Source organism: Parasteatoda tepidariorum, chromosome 1 (assembly GCF_043381705.1).
Source record: "Parasteatoda tepidariorum isolate YZ-2023 chromosome 1, CAS_Ptep_4.0, whole genome shotgun sequence".
NCBI classification, from domain to species: Eukaryota; Metazoa; Arthropoda; class Arachnida; order Araneae; family Theridiidae; genus Parasteatoda; species Parasteatoda tepidariorum.
The window spans coordinates 39,600,236-39,613,214 of record NC_092204.1 but is presented as its reverse complement, the minus strand read 5'-3'; the positions used below and the strand labels follow the sequence as shown (position 1 = coordinate 39,613,214).

The 12,979-nt window shown below is 27.5% G+C and overlaps 1 protein-coding gene across 2 annotated transcripts; it reads left to right on the top strand.

Annotated features, from left to right (window-relative positions):
• Positions 1-500: 500 nt before the first annotated feature.
• Positions 501-12,106, top strand: LOC107447005 (astakine). 2 transcript variants are annotated; one of them, XM_043038962.2, is made up of 4 exons: positions 501-919; positions 2,006-2,073; positions 3,839-3,911; positions 7,398-7,689. In XM_043038962.2, exons 2-4 carry the CDS (start codon positions 2,020-2,022, stop codon positions 7,586-7,588), a joined length of 318 nt encoding a protein of 105 aa, XP_042894896.1. In that variant the 5' UTR covers positions 501-919; positions 2,006-2,019; the 3' UTR covers positions 7,589-7,689. The 2 variants fall into 2 exon arrangements, with proteins under 2 accessions (XP_042894896.1, XP_042894897.1); XM_043038963.2 differs by lacking the exons at positions 3,839-3,911; positions 7,398-7,689 and adding exons at positions 8,598-8,670; positions 11,812-12,106 and having other exon boundaries at positions 505-919.
• Positions 12,107-12,979: the final 873 nt, after the last annotated feature.

The following is a 12,979-nucleotide window of genomic DNA, read 5'->3' as shown; positions in this document are numbered from 1 at the left end:
AGTTTTTGTCTGTTCACGTCAAAATTATAAATATACGTAGTTTAAAATCATCACATTGCTTCAAGTGTAGCAAACCTCAGTTCTTTCAGAATTGAAAAAAAGAAGAAGTAGTAGTAGTAAAAGAAAAATTTAAGTAGTACTTTTTTGTGTCTCAATTTGTAACTTAAAATATCATCAGCATTGCTTACATTAAATTTTTTCTCCTTTGTCTCTCTTTTAACTTTATTTATAGCTCTGGTGTTAAAATAATCCTCATTTGATTTAATAAAGCGCTTAAAAATTAAAATAACTTAATTTACAAAACTTGCAAATTTAAGAAGAAGAAAAAAAAAAGCAAGCAAATATATTTTTTTAAATTCTTTTAGTTTTTGAGAAAACTGAAAAATTCTTTGCACTTTACCCAAAAATGTCTGAATACAATTTAGAATGTTCTCCTCAAACAAATACCGGGAAAACCACTTTTATCACTATCTCAATGCGTATGTAATAATCGTGTTTCTTAAAATTTGATAGCAAGGTACTTATTAAGTGAAATAAAACCTTATCGTAAAAAGCTCATTACTTAAATCTTGATTACTCATCATGTAGTGTGAGCAACTAGACAGTTCTTAATACGTTATTGCAACACAACTATTGTCAATAACTAGTTGAAATTATTTCAACCTTTCCTTATGAATTTCGTATTTTAGTTTGAATATTATGTCATTGCTATTCTCAGTCAAAATTTCAAACGTAAATGCAATTATGGTTAATACTAAATCATATCAAACTATTTAAACCAAAAATCGAAAGAAATCATTTTCGTGTTAAACTTGTTTTGTTTATGTTATTTAGACATTTTGTATAAGAAGCAGTCCAAAAACTTAGAAAATATTTGACAACAACGCATCCGTGAAGAATTCAATTTGAATAATCAAGAGTAAGTACTTTTGAATTTTAAAAATAATTCCTTTTTCTTATAATTATTTTGCAAACTTGTCATTCGTTGCTTTTATGTTAAATTTCTGAGTTTTTTTAAATTTTTATTACCACCTTTATTCTGATTTTTTGCTTTTTTTACAACTGAAACAAGATGAACTTTGAAATAAAAAAACATAATAATATAAAAGTTATATCTAAATGGAAGCATTTTAGTTAAGATTAATGTTTCAGCAATTCTTAAAAACAGATTTTATAAAGTCAATTATAAAATATCATATATATCAATGTCATATATAACAATTCTTTGAGATTGTTCTCATTTTAATAATAAAATATTCAAACTTCGAATATTTTTGTAGATAGTCATAAAGTGTTCTTTTTATCTATCTTTTATCTTTTTGGGGTTATTTTATGTTTTTATTTTCAATAAAAAAGAACTTTTCATTTTAATTTATAAATCATAGTGATAATGATATAAATTTACAAGGAACTGAAATAACAACCGGGTTATTTCGAGGCAAGTGGGTTAATTTTTGATTCATCCCCAAACTAACGTTTGATACATAAGTCCACGTGATTCATCATTATCTTCTTAAAATTTTAACCTTCTCTTAATCTATCGAGCAATGTTAATAATAATAAACATGTAAGTGCTTTACGATATTTTGAGGAAAGTGATTTAGTTACTATTTCCTTTCGATTGCTAATGCTATGCATGCTAAAATAGAATTTAAAATGACTGATAAAACAAAATTTATTTTAGGAAAACAAATTGTGCAATTAGGTAGCTTATTATACATAAAGATAAAAAATATATAAAAAGCTCAACTTTAAATTTTTTATCGCTCACGTTGATTTTCTCATTGCATGGCAATATTCATTTAAAAAGAATGATAAGACACAAATTGTAAATTCATTTCATTTTTTTATAAATAAAACATAGATACAATCTATGAATTCAAATACAGAAAAATAAATATTTGTATGAAAACGTTAGTGTCGACAAATCTCTTTAACAGCTTAAACGAATTTTAATTAATTAATGAAAAAAATTAAATAAAAGATTAATATTAATTTTTTTCAGGCAAAATTCTTTAGATGGGAAACATGATGCATTTTACTCTGAGTATTGTTGTGTCTTTATTATTTCAGGTAAGTTATAGTTTTACTTACAACGATAAATCTTTTCTTTAATTTCAAGAAAATGCTTCAACAATTCTATAAAGATTGAATGGGTTTAAATAAAATCTAAATGGGATTTCTTAAAACATGTTCTCACACTTCAAATAAAATACTAAAAATAATTATTTAATTTTACAAAATTTTTTTATAATTTCAAAGTTTGCTTCTTCGCCTAAGTTTTTTTTTTTTTTTTTTTTTTTTTTTTTAAATTAAGCTCTCATCTAAACATTTCATACTGCTTGCAAATGTGGGGATTTATCAACATGTGAAAATCTCCAAATGTGAACATTTTATCAACAAAATTACACAAAAATCAACATTTTTTTAAAATCATTTTTGCGTAAAAAGTATATTTTTTGAAGCTAATGAAAATAATATAAAAATAGGGGTATTCAAAAAAGAATTATGAGCCCTATTCAACAAATAATGCTGTTTAATTTCGGTTGAGACATTGGTGACCTCACGATTCAAGCGTTCCCAGTTGAGGCGGTAAAGGAAAATTGTTCAGTGGATGATGGTATTTGGTTATTATGTTGGTCTCAAGACCTACCACCTAAAATGGGACAACCTCCAATCACTGTCTCAAATCAGAGCGTCTCAAGCGGTACTGTACAGATACATTTATAATTAAAAAATAATAACTTAAGTTTAAAGAATGATTTTGGCTATAAAAAACTGCGGCATGTAATTAAATTTTTTCATAAATATTTTTAAATTTACTTTATCCGTAAAATTCTAGGGGCAGTATAATGATAAGCCACATTTTTACCGAATGTTTTCTGGTGAAAACTCAAAAGAATTTCGACGGTAATGAGATGTTTCTGTGTTAGCTTTTATTTAGTGGAAATCCCGATATTTGTGACGTACATATTCGGAGACAATACACAGGAACAATTCGATATAAAAATGACATCTTTGAAAAAAGTGCAAATCGCTAAATTACGGCTGCTTAAGGCAGTAAACTTAATTGTGACGCAATAAATAAATAAATTTTGTATTTTAAAAGCTTTTGTTTAAAGTATTTTTTTATGTACGTATTCTTGAGATTCTAATAATACATTTTTTCTCACAAAAACTGCATTTCTTAAACATATTATTACTTATGGTATAGAGATATTTGAGCTTGGTACCAGACAGTCTCAAACCGCCATCACACGTCACCGCTGTGGACACCTGAAATCACTGAGGTACTCTGGAGGAGAAAAGTGTTTTGCCCTCTGTACCAAGTGCTCTTCGGTCCAACCTGAACATCTACTGGACTGCATCGGTCTTTTAAAACAAGACCTTATAGAACGACTTTGAACGGATTTGAAAGAAGAAGATATTTAAGCGTACGCCACTTCACTTACCTGTTCACTGGAAACCCATCAATGATCAATTAGTTACAGATGCAACCAATAGGAATACATTTCTATTAAGATAGGAATACGAATCGTCCTATAGGAATAGTGCAAACGGAAATTGATTGATTGATAGAGAAACTATTAGTTAAAGTTATCTAGTTCAGCCTCTGACTTGGGCATCTCTATACTGAGACATAAATACTAAAAATGAAATTCAGTTTAAAATTGCCCATTTGCATAATTTTATATTTACAATTCGTATTTTAAGCTACCTCTTTTATTTAAGTAAAACTTGTTTTTCAAGCTATCATATGTTTAATAAAATGTCAAACATAATGTAAGTTCAAACAGAAACCATGAAAAGTTGAATTCTAACAACTAATATATACTAGGTTTGTATCTGTTATACACCAAGAGAATGCTCCAGTAAGAGAGATTGTGGTCCGAATGAATGTTGCGTAGTAGGTAAGTATTCCATAGATTTTATTAAAAGTTGCAAATAATTCATTGTTATAATAACTTCGCATTTAATGCATGCATAAATTAATGGCGTAAGTTCTTTATTCTTTTCGGTTTATTTAGAACAATATTGTCAAAACAAGACTTTATTTAAAACCTTAAGTCATTATTCCCTGAACCCTTCTTAGAATTCTAGTTCCTTGAAAATAATCATCTAATTTTATCTTTTTTGCACTTTTCTACTAACTTTATTTGGGTTTAATACAATAACAGAGGAGATCTTGTTCTGTGATTGCTGAACGCGAATACGTTTCATACCATAAACTCGAGCAACTAGGGATAATTATTTTCGCAATTTTTATGAAATTTAAGTTTGCAAAAAAAAAAAGAAAGAAAAAAAANAATTCCCTCCGGGGTTTCGAAGCGTTATAGAAAAAAAAAAAAAAAAGAAGACTAATATAAGTGATAAAATTTTTCAAATTATTATTAGTCACAAATATGAGTTTTTTGAAAATGATAATGCCTTTATGTAAAGTTTAAATGGCCATTTAAAAAAGGAGAGTTTTAAAAAATGATCAGAGAAAGAAATTCCCTGTTTTTAGCATCTTTAACCCAGTTATTTTATAGAAATTACATTGTGTTTTACTCATCGGGCCAATGTACCACTTATAAGAGTTATTTTAACGAAATGATTGAACTGAATTAATTAAAAAAAATAAATAATAATTCTAATTCTAAGTTAAGTGAATGAACTTTAAAAAAAAAAAAAAAAAATTATCTCGGAAAAAAAAAGTTCAAAATCTATAAAAGTTAAATTTTCAATTAAATCTCATTTTATATGACATATAGTCACAGGGAAACAGAGAAATGACCGAAAACAAGTAGCTAATATTTGATTTTACAGCTAATACCAAGCCATTCAACTTAGAGAGAAATTGAATAAAAATAACCACTTTTTTTATCAAAGTATTGAACATACTATATTATTAATAAAAGTATTAATTATTTCATTTGATTTTAAGGAACATTGTTTTCTTCTGAAAAAAAAGTTTATACAGTGCACCAAAAAAAAAAAAAAAAAAAAAAAAAAAAAAAAAAAAAAAAAAAANAAAAAAAAAAAAAAAAAAAAGAGGAATACCCTGAATAACTTTAGTTTTAATGGATTTTCACGTTCTAGGACTCCATTTTAATGGCGACAGGGGGTGATCTCAAATATGCTAATTAATTAGGGTAGACCATAATTTAAGTTACAAAATCAGACACAAAAAAGCAAAAAAAGTTAATTTTATTTTAAGTCCTCAAAGTTAATTTTATTTTATGCCTATTTCATCATATCTTGAGAACTTTTAAAGCGAATTAATAAATCTTTGCACACAATTATAAAATTCGTTTATCCAAAGATTACAGGCAAAAAATAAATTTGAGTAAATATTTACTATTCTTTATTTCATAAAAGTCGTAAAACTTTAGAATTGTAAAGTATAAAAATTTTTACCTAATTTTTTTAATCATAATCTAACTTTACATGGCGAAATACAAAATATGAGCAAAATTGGTTGAATAGCTCCTGAGAAACCAAACTTTAAGTATAAGATTTTTTTTAAAAATTAAATTTCTCAGGAACTATTCAACCGATTTTGAACAAATTTTGCAATTTGCCATGTAAAATTAGATATTTTAAAATTATGCGAAAAATTGTATACCTTACAATTCAAAATTTTTCCGACTTAATAAAATAATAAATACGGCTTAATAAAATAATAATAAATATTTACTAACATTTATTTTTTGTATGGATATATTTTTGGATAAACGAATTTTATAGTTGCGTGCAAAGATTTTTCAATTCGCTTAAAAAGTTCTCTAGATATGGCGAAATACGTAAAAAAAATTGACATTAGGGGAGTCGAAACTTTGGACCGCTCCCCTGATCCAACTATGGGGACCATATTTCCCAGATTGCGGCTGCCTCCTATACTTAGGGGTAGAAAATCAGAATCCGTCGAAAAAAAGGTATGTTTATCCCCGGAAAGAACTTTTTTGTGCCTGATTTCGTAACTTAAAATATGGTCTGCATTAAATAGTTAGCATATTCGAGGTCACCCTTCGAGCCATTAAGATGGAAACCTAGAACACAAAGATACGATCATTAGATAAAAAGTTATTCAGTATGGTTCGTTTTCCATTGTACATTAGTAAGTAACACTTATACAAAAAATCAAAGTTAAACTTTTCAAACCTCCTTCTACTTTATTTACACTACAGTGATAGCATTTCATGAGCTTTTTATTCTAGATACAGCAGCTCAAAATGCGTATTTAAGAAAATGGCTTAAAAATGCATATTTAAGAAAATGAAAATATAAATATATATTTTTTCTTCAAAATTCTTATATGGAAATTTAAAAAAAACAAACTAATAGATTCAAATAAATTCGTAATGGTATAACCATTTGCCTACAGAACTTAATAATTTTTTTTAAAAATTAATCTTTTTAGAAAAGACTATGCAAATTAAAAGTTTTTACAAGGTTGTCACGGGTCTAATAAATTTTTAATATTGATTTCTAGAAACCATTTTATCGTTTAGTATTCTGAATACAAAGAGATCAGTTGCAAAGTAATACCTTCAATATACTCAACATTCCAATCCCAAAGTCCTGGAACTTAGTCCGTAATGATTATGCTTAGTTAAAAAAAAGTAAAGAAAAAGTTAGCGAGAAATTTCTTATTCAGTTAAGTTTGAGTATAACACTTGAATTGAAAAGCACATTTTTTTTAAAGTATCCATTTCCTATACACGCTTTTTGAGTTGAGACAATTTTCTTAAACATGCATTTCGAGCTATGTCCATTTTTTAAAACATGCATTCTGAGCTGTGTCCATTTTCTAAAACATGCATTTTAAGCTATGTCCATTTTCGTAAGCTTGCATTTTGAGCTGCGCCCATTTCCTTCACTTTTGTCCTTGGATCATGCAATATCACGTGATGAAATTTTTCCATATAGTTGTTGTCAATAAGACATATTAAGTAATAACAAGATGCATAATCCAAGATATTATCCAACTATTTTTGTAAAAAATATGGTGTTTTCTCATGACAATAACACAGTATTTATTAAAGAAAAAACTTATTGTATAACTTAAATAGCAGCTAAAATAAAAAACTTTAACATTGATTTTATCTTTATAGATTACCACTCTTTAAGATAGAGTATAACCACCTGCACTTGGCTGGCAATGAACGTGTTAAACACAACCATTTTGAGCTGTTTCTATTTTCCTAAACGCGCTTTTTGAGCTATGCTCAGAATAAAATGCTCAGTGACTATTTAGTTTACAATAACATAACTTAGATTGACTGTGAAAAATCATATCAAACTAAATTGAATATCTTGCCCTAACTAAACAAGTTTAATCCATTTCCTCCTATTTCATTAATATTATGAAGAAAGATTTTGTTTAAAAGCTAAAAGATATCCATTATTTTCAGGTAGGACACGTTACTCCATTCCTGAATGTAAGCCGAATGGAAGAGTCGGAAATACATGTCTTCGAGGAGCAGAATCAGAAGATTTAACACTATATTACCCAAATGGGCAACGTGAACTAGAAGGTGTTTATACTCTGTTTTGTCCCTGTGATCAAAATTTAGTTTGTAAATCAAATAGGTGCACTGTGTAATTTTTTTAAAACTAAAACACTTATTTAAAAAAAATGATGACTTGTAATGTAAGAAAATGCACCAATTCAATGAATAAAAACTTAATGCAAATATGTAATAATAGAGAATATTGAGATAAGAAAGCTTTCTCTTAAGAAAATCTAACTAGATCTGGCTTTTGGATTTTTAAACCTCAAAACATGCAACAATATGGAAAATTTAGTCCTAATAGAATAGGCAGGAGAACAGCCAAAGGTTTAGTTCCTTAATATTGAAAATAAAAAAAATAATTAAATACAAAATTACTTTTAAAAAATTTACTTTAAATGTGCAAAAGAAAAAAAAACCCTATATCATAGGAGTTTTTCCTTACCAAGATATATATTTAATAATGTAGGCAGGAGAGTTACTGAAAACATATGTATCACTTTTTGTATATTTTCCCATATCTCAGGATTTACTTAAGCGAATCGAAAGGTTTTATAAAGGATAGTTAAAGGAAGTGAAAAGTAATTTTTTTATATCTTTTTATTATTTTTTAATATTTATTTTACTAATAGTCTAATACTTTTCGATTTATAAGGAATTTTAAACTAAATAATTCAATGACAAAATCTTAATTGCCAAAATCACAAATTATTTCGTTCAAATTCATAATGAAGTAAAAACTTGTATTGGCGATCGAAATGGGCTGCAGGTGGCGTAGAGCAGAACTCTTTTCCTATGGCAACACTTCACATGCTTTCCCCATTAGCGTGTGGAAAGTCATAGAGGAAGGAAGTACGTTAGTTTCTCTCTGGATTTTCATATAGATTAAAATCTTTTAACTTGAGAAACTATATGGAACTGAAAACTACATTAAACATAGTTCTAAATAAAAGTATCATGGAAATTTTAAGAAATATTTTTATTATATAAAAANGCATTTTAAGCCATCTCTTTTATTTAAGTATAACTTGTTTTTCAAGCTATCATATGTTTAAACAGAAACCATGAAAATGTTGAATTCTAACAACTACCATATACTAGGTTTGCATCTGTAATACACCAAGAGAATGCTCCAGTAAGAGAGATTGTGGTCCGAATGAATGTTGCGTAGTAGGTAAGTATTCCATAGATTTTATTAAAAGTTGCAAATAATTCATTATATTATAATAACTTCGCATTTAAGTTCTTTACTTTTTATGGTTTATTTAAAACAATATTGTCAAAACAACTTTAAGTCATTATTCCCTGAACTCTTCTTAGAATTCTAATTCCTTGAAAATAATCATCTAATTTTATCTTTTTTGCACTTTTCTACCAACTTTATTTGGGTTTAATGCAATATTTCTACGTGTCCTTAACAAGGGAGATCTCCCAGGGTCTTGTTCTGTGATTGCTGAACGCGAATACGTTTCATACCGTAAACTGGAGCAACTTGGGATAATTCTTTTTCGCAATTTTTATGAAATTTAAGTTTGCAAAAAAAAAAAAAGAAAAGACAAATATTAAGTGATAAAACTTTTCAAATTATTATTAGTCACAAATATGAGTTTTTTGAAAATGATACTGCCTTTATGAAAAGTTTAAATGGCCATTTAAAAAAGGAGAGTTTTAAAATGTTAGATCAGAGAAAGAAATTACCTTGTTTTTAGCATCTAGTTATTTTATAGAAATTACATTGTGTTTTACTCATCGGGCCAATGTACCACTTATAAGAGTTATTTTAACGAAGTGATTGAACTGAATTAATTAAAAAAAATAAATAATAATTCTAATTCTAAGATAAGTGAATGAACTTAAAAAAAAAAAAAAAAATTTTATCTCGGAAAAAAAAGTTCAAAATCTACAAAAGCTAAATTTTCAATTAAATCTCATTTTATATGACATATAGTCACAGGGAAACAGAGAAATGACTGAAAACAAGTAGCTAATATTTGATTTTACAGCTAATACCAAACCATTCAACTTAGAGAGAAATTGAATAAAAATAACCATTTTTTGTATCATAGTATTGAGCATACTATATTATTGATAAAAGTCTAAATTATTTCATTTGATTTTAAGGAAAATTTTTTTCTTCTGAAAAACAATATCTGTATAGTGCACCAAAAAAAAAGGACCACCCTGAAAAATTTTTGATCTAATGATCAGATTTTCACGTTCTAGGATTCCATTTTAATGGCTTGAGGGGATGACTTCAAATATGCTAATTAATTAGGGTAGACCATAATTTAAGTTACGAAATCAGACACAAAAAAGTACTTTTTCTAAATAAACATATCTTTCTTTCAAGGGATTCGGATCTCTGACCCCCAAAATATAGGGGGTAGCCGCAATCTGGGAAATATGGTCCCCAAAGTTTGGTCAGGAGATTGGTCCAAAGTTTGGACCCTCAAAGTTATCGGAACTATTCAACCGATTATTAAAATTTATTGGATTAATTAAATTAAATTAAAGTTTATCGGAAACTATTCAACCGATTTTACTCAAATTTTTATTTTGCCATGTAAAATTAAATACTTTAAAATGATTTGAAAAATTGTATATCCTTACAATTAAAAATTTTTTTCGTCTTGATAAAATAATAAATATTTACTAAAATTTATTTTTTGCATAGATGTTATTTTGGATAAACGATTTTATTGTTGTGTAAAAAGTTCTCGAGATATGGCGAAATACGTAAAAAATAAAATTGACATCAGGGGGGTCGAAACTTTGTACCGCTCCTCTGACCAAATTATGGGGACCATATTTCCCAGATTTCAGCTAACATCTATACTTAGGGGGTCAAAAATAAGAATCCGTCGAAAAAAAGGTATGTTTATTCAGGAAAAGTACTTTTTCGTGTCTGATTTCGTAACTTAAAATATGGTCTGCATTAAATAATTAGCATATTCGAGGTCACCCCTCGAGCCATTAAGATGGAAGTCTAGAACACAAAGATCCGATCATTAGATAAAAAGTTATTCAGTGTGGTTCGTTTTTCATTGTGCACACTGTACATTAGTAAGTAACATTTATAATAAAATTCAAAATAAAACTTTTCAAACCTCCTTCTACTTTATTTATATTACAGTGATAACATTTCGTGAGCTTTTTATTCTAGATACAGCAGCTCAAAATGCGTATTTAAAAAAAAAAAGGCTTGAAAATGAATATTTAAGAAAATGAAAATATACATATATATTTTTTCTTCAAAATTCTCGTATGGAAATTTTTTTAAAAAATAAACTAATAGATTCAAATAAATTCGTAATGGCATAACCATTTGCCTACAGAACTTAGTAAATTTCTTTAAAATTAATCTTTTTAGAAAAGACTATGCAAATTAAAAGTTCTTACAAGGTTGTCACGGTTCTTATAAATTTTTAATATTGATTTCTAAAAACCATTTTATCGTTTAGTATTCTGAATACGAAGAGATCAGTTGCAAAGTAATACCTTTAATATACTCAACATTCCAATCCCAAAGTCCTGGAACTTAGTCCGTAATGATTATGCTTAGTTAAAAAAAAAGTAAAGAAAAAGTTAGCGTGAAATTTCTTATTCAGTTATTAAGTTTGAGTATAACACTTGAATTGAAAGGCACATTTTTTTTTTTGAAGCATCCATTTCTTATACATGCTTTTTGAGTTGAGACCATTTTCTTAAACATGCTTTTTGAGCTGTGTCCATTTTCTAAAACATGCATTTTGAGCTATGTCCATTTTCGTAAGCTTGCATTTTGAGCTGCGCCCATTTCCTTCACTTTTGTCATCATGCAATATCACGTGACGAAATTTTTCCCGATAGTTTGTGTCAATAAGACATTTTAAGTAATAACAAGATGCATAATCCAAGATATTATCCAACTATTTTTGTAGAAAATATGGTGTTTTCTGATGACAATAACGCAGTATTTATTAAAGAAAAAACTTAAATAGCAGCTAAAATAAAAAAAAACTTTAACTTTGATTTTATCTTTATAGATTACCAGTCTTTAAGATAGAGTATAACCACCTGCACTTGGCTGGCAATGAACGTGTTAAACACGCAATTTGAGCTGTTTCCATTTTCCTAAACGCGCTTTTTGAGCTATGCTCAGAATAAAAAGCTATTTAGTTTACAATAACATAACTTGGATTGACTGTGAAAAATCATACCAAGCTAAATTGAATATTTTGCCCTAACTAAACAAGTTTAATCCATTTCCTCCTATTTCATTAATATTATAAAGAGAGATTTTGTTTAAAAGCTAAAAGATGTCTATTATTTTCAGGTAGGACACGTTACTCCATTCCTGAATGTAAGCCAAATGGAAGAGTCGGAAATACTTGTCTTCGAGGAGCAGAACCAGAAGATTTAACTCTATATTACCCAAATGGGCAACGTGAACTAGAAGGTGTTTACACTCTGTTTTGTCCCTGTGATCAAAATCTAGTTTGTAAATCAAATAGGTGCACTGTGTAATTTTTTTTATAACTAAAACACTTATTTAAAAAAAAAATGATGACTTGTAATGTAAGAAAATGCACCAATTCAATGAATAAAAATTTAATGCAAATAATAGAGAATATTGAGATAAGAAAGCTTTCTCTTAAGAAAATCTAACTAGAACTGGCTTTTGGATTTTTAAACTTCAAAACATGCAACAATATGGAAAATATAGTCCCAATAGAATAGGCAGGAGAACAGCCGAAAGTTTGGTTCCTTAATATTAAAAATAAAAAAATAATTAAATACAAAATTACTTTTAAAAAATTTACTTTAAATGAGCAAAAGGAAAAAAAAACCCTATATAATAGGAGTTTTTCCTTACAAGATATTTATTTAAAATAACAGGTATTTTAGGTTATAGTATATATTTAATAATATAGGCAGGAGAGTTACCGAAAACTTAGTTCTTTAATATTTATCACTTTTTGTATATTTTCCAATATCTCAGGATTTACTTAAGCGAATCGAAAGATTTTATAAAGGATAGTTAAAGAAAGTGAAAAGTAATTTTTTTTATATCTTTTTATTATTTTTCAATCAGGGGTCGCATTCCCCCTAAAATTCATAAAATTCCTAAAAGTATGTGCAAACCCTAAAATTCCTAAAAATCTGATAAAATTTTGTTGGTGTTCCTAAAAAATTAGAGTTATAGGCTAAATATAAATAAAAAAGCAATAATCTAAAATATAAGAATTTAACTACATTATTTAAAACTGTTTTAATTTTGCCACATGGGAATTCTGATCCTGAGAGAGGTTTTTCGATAAATAAAGCAATGCTTAATGTGAGTCACCATGAGAATACTATTATGTCTCTTAGACTAATCAAAGATACCATTCGAAATTATGGAGGAGTGTTGAAGATCACCACAACACTATTGAGGGCAGTAAAAGAATCTCACAAATCATATCAAGAATATATTAGAAAAATGATCATTCTCAGTGAAGTAA

Coding starts and splice junctions, on each gene's coding strand:
- LOC107447005 (XM_043038963.2), top strand. CDS start 2,020: ATGGGAAACATGATGCATTTTACTCTGAGTATTGTTGTGTCTTTATTA. Junction 2,074..8,597: donor TTGTGTCTTTATTATTTCAG/GTAAGTTATAGT, acceptor ACCATATACTAG/GTTTGCATCTGTAATACACC. Junction 8,671..11,811: donor GAATGAATGTTGCGTAGTAG/GTAAGTATTCCA, acceptor TATTATTTTCAG/GTAGGACACGTTACTCCATT.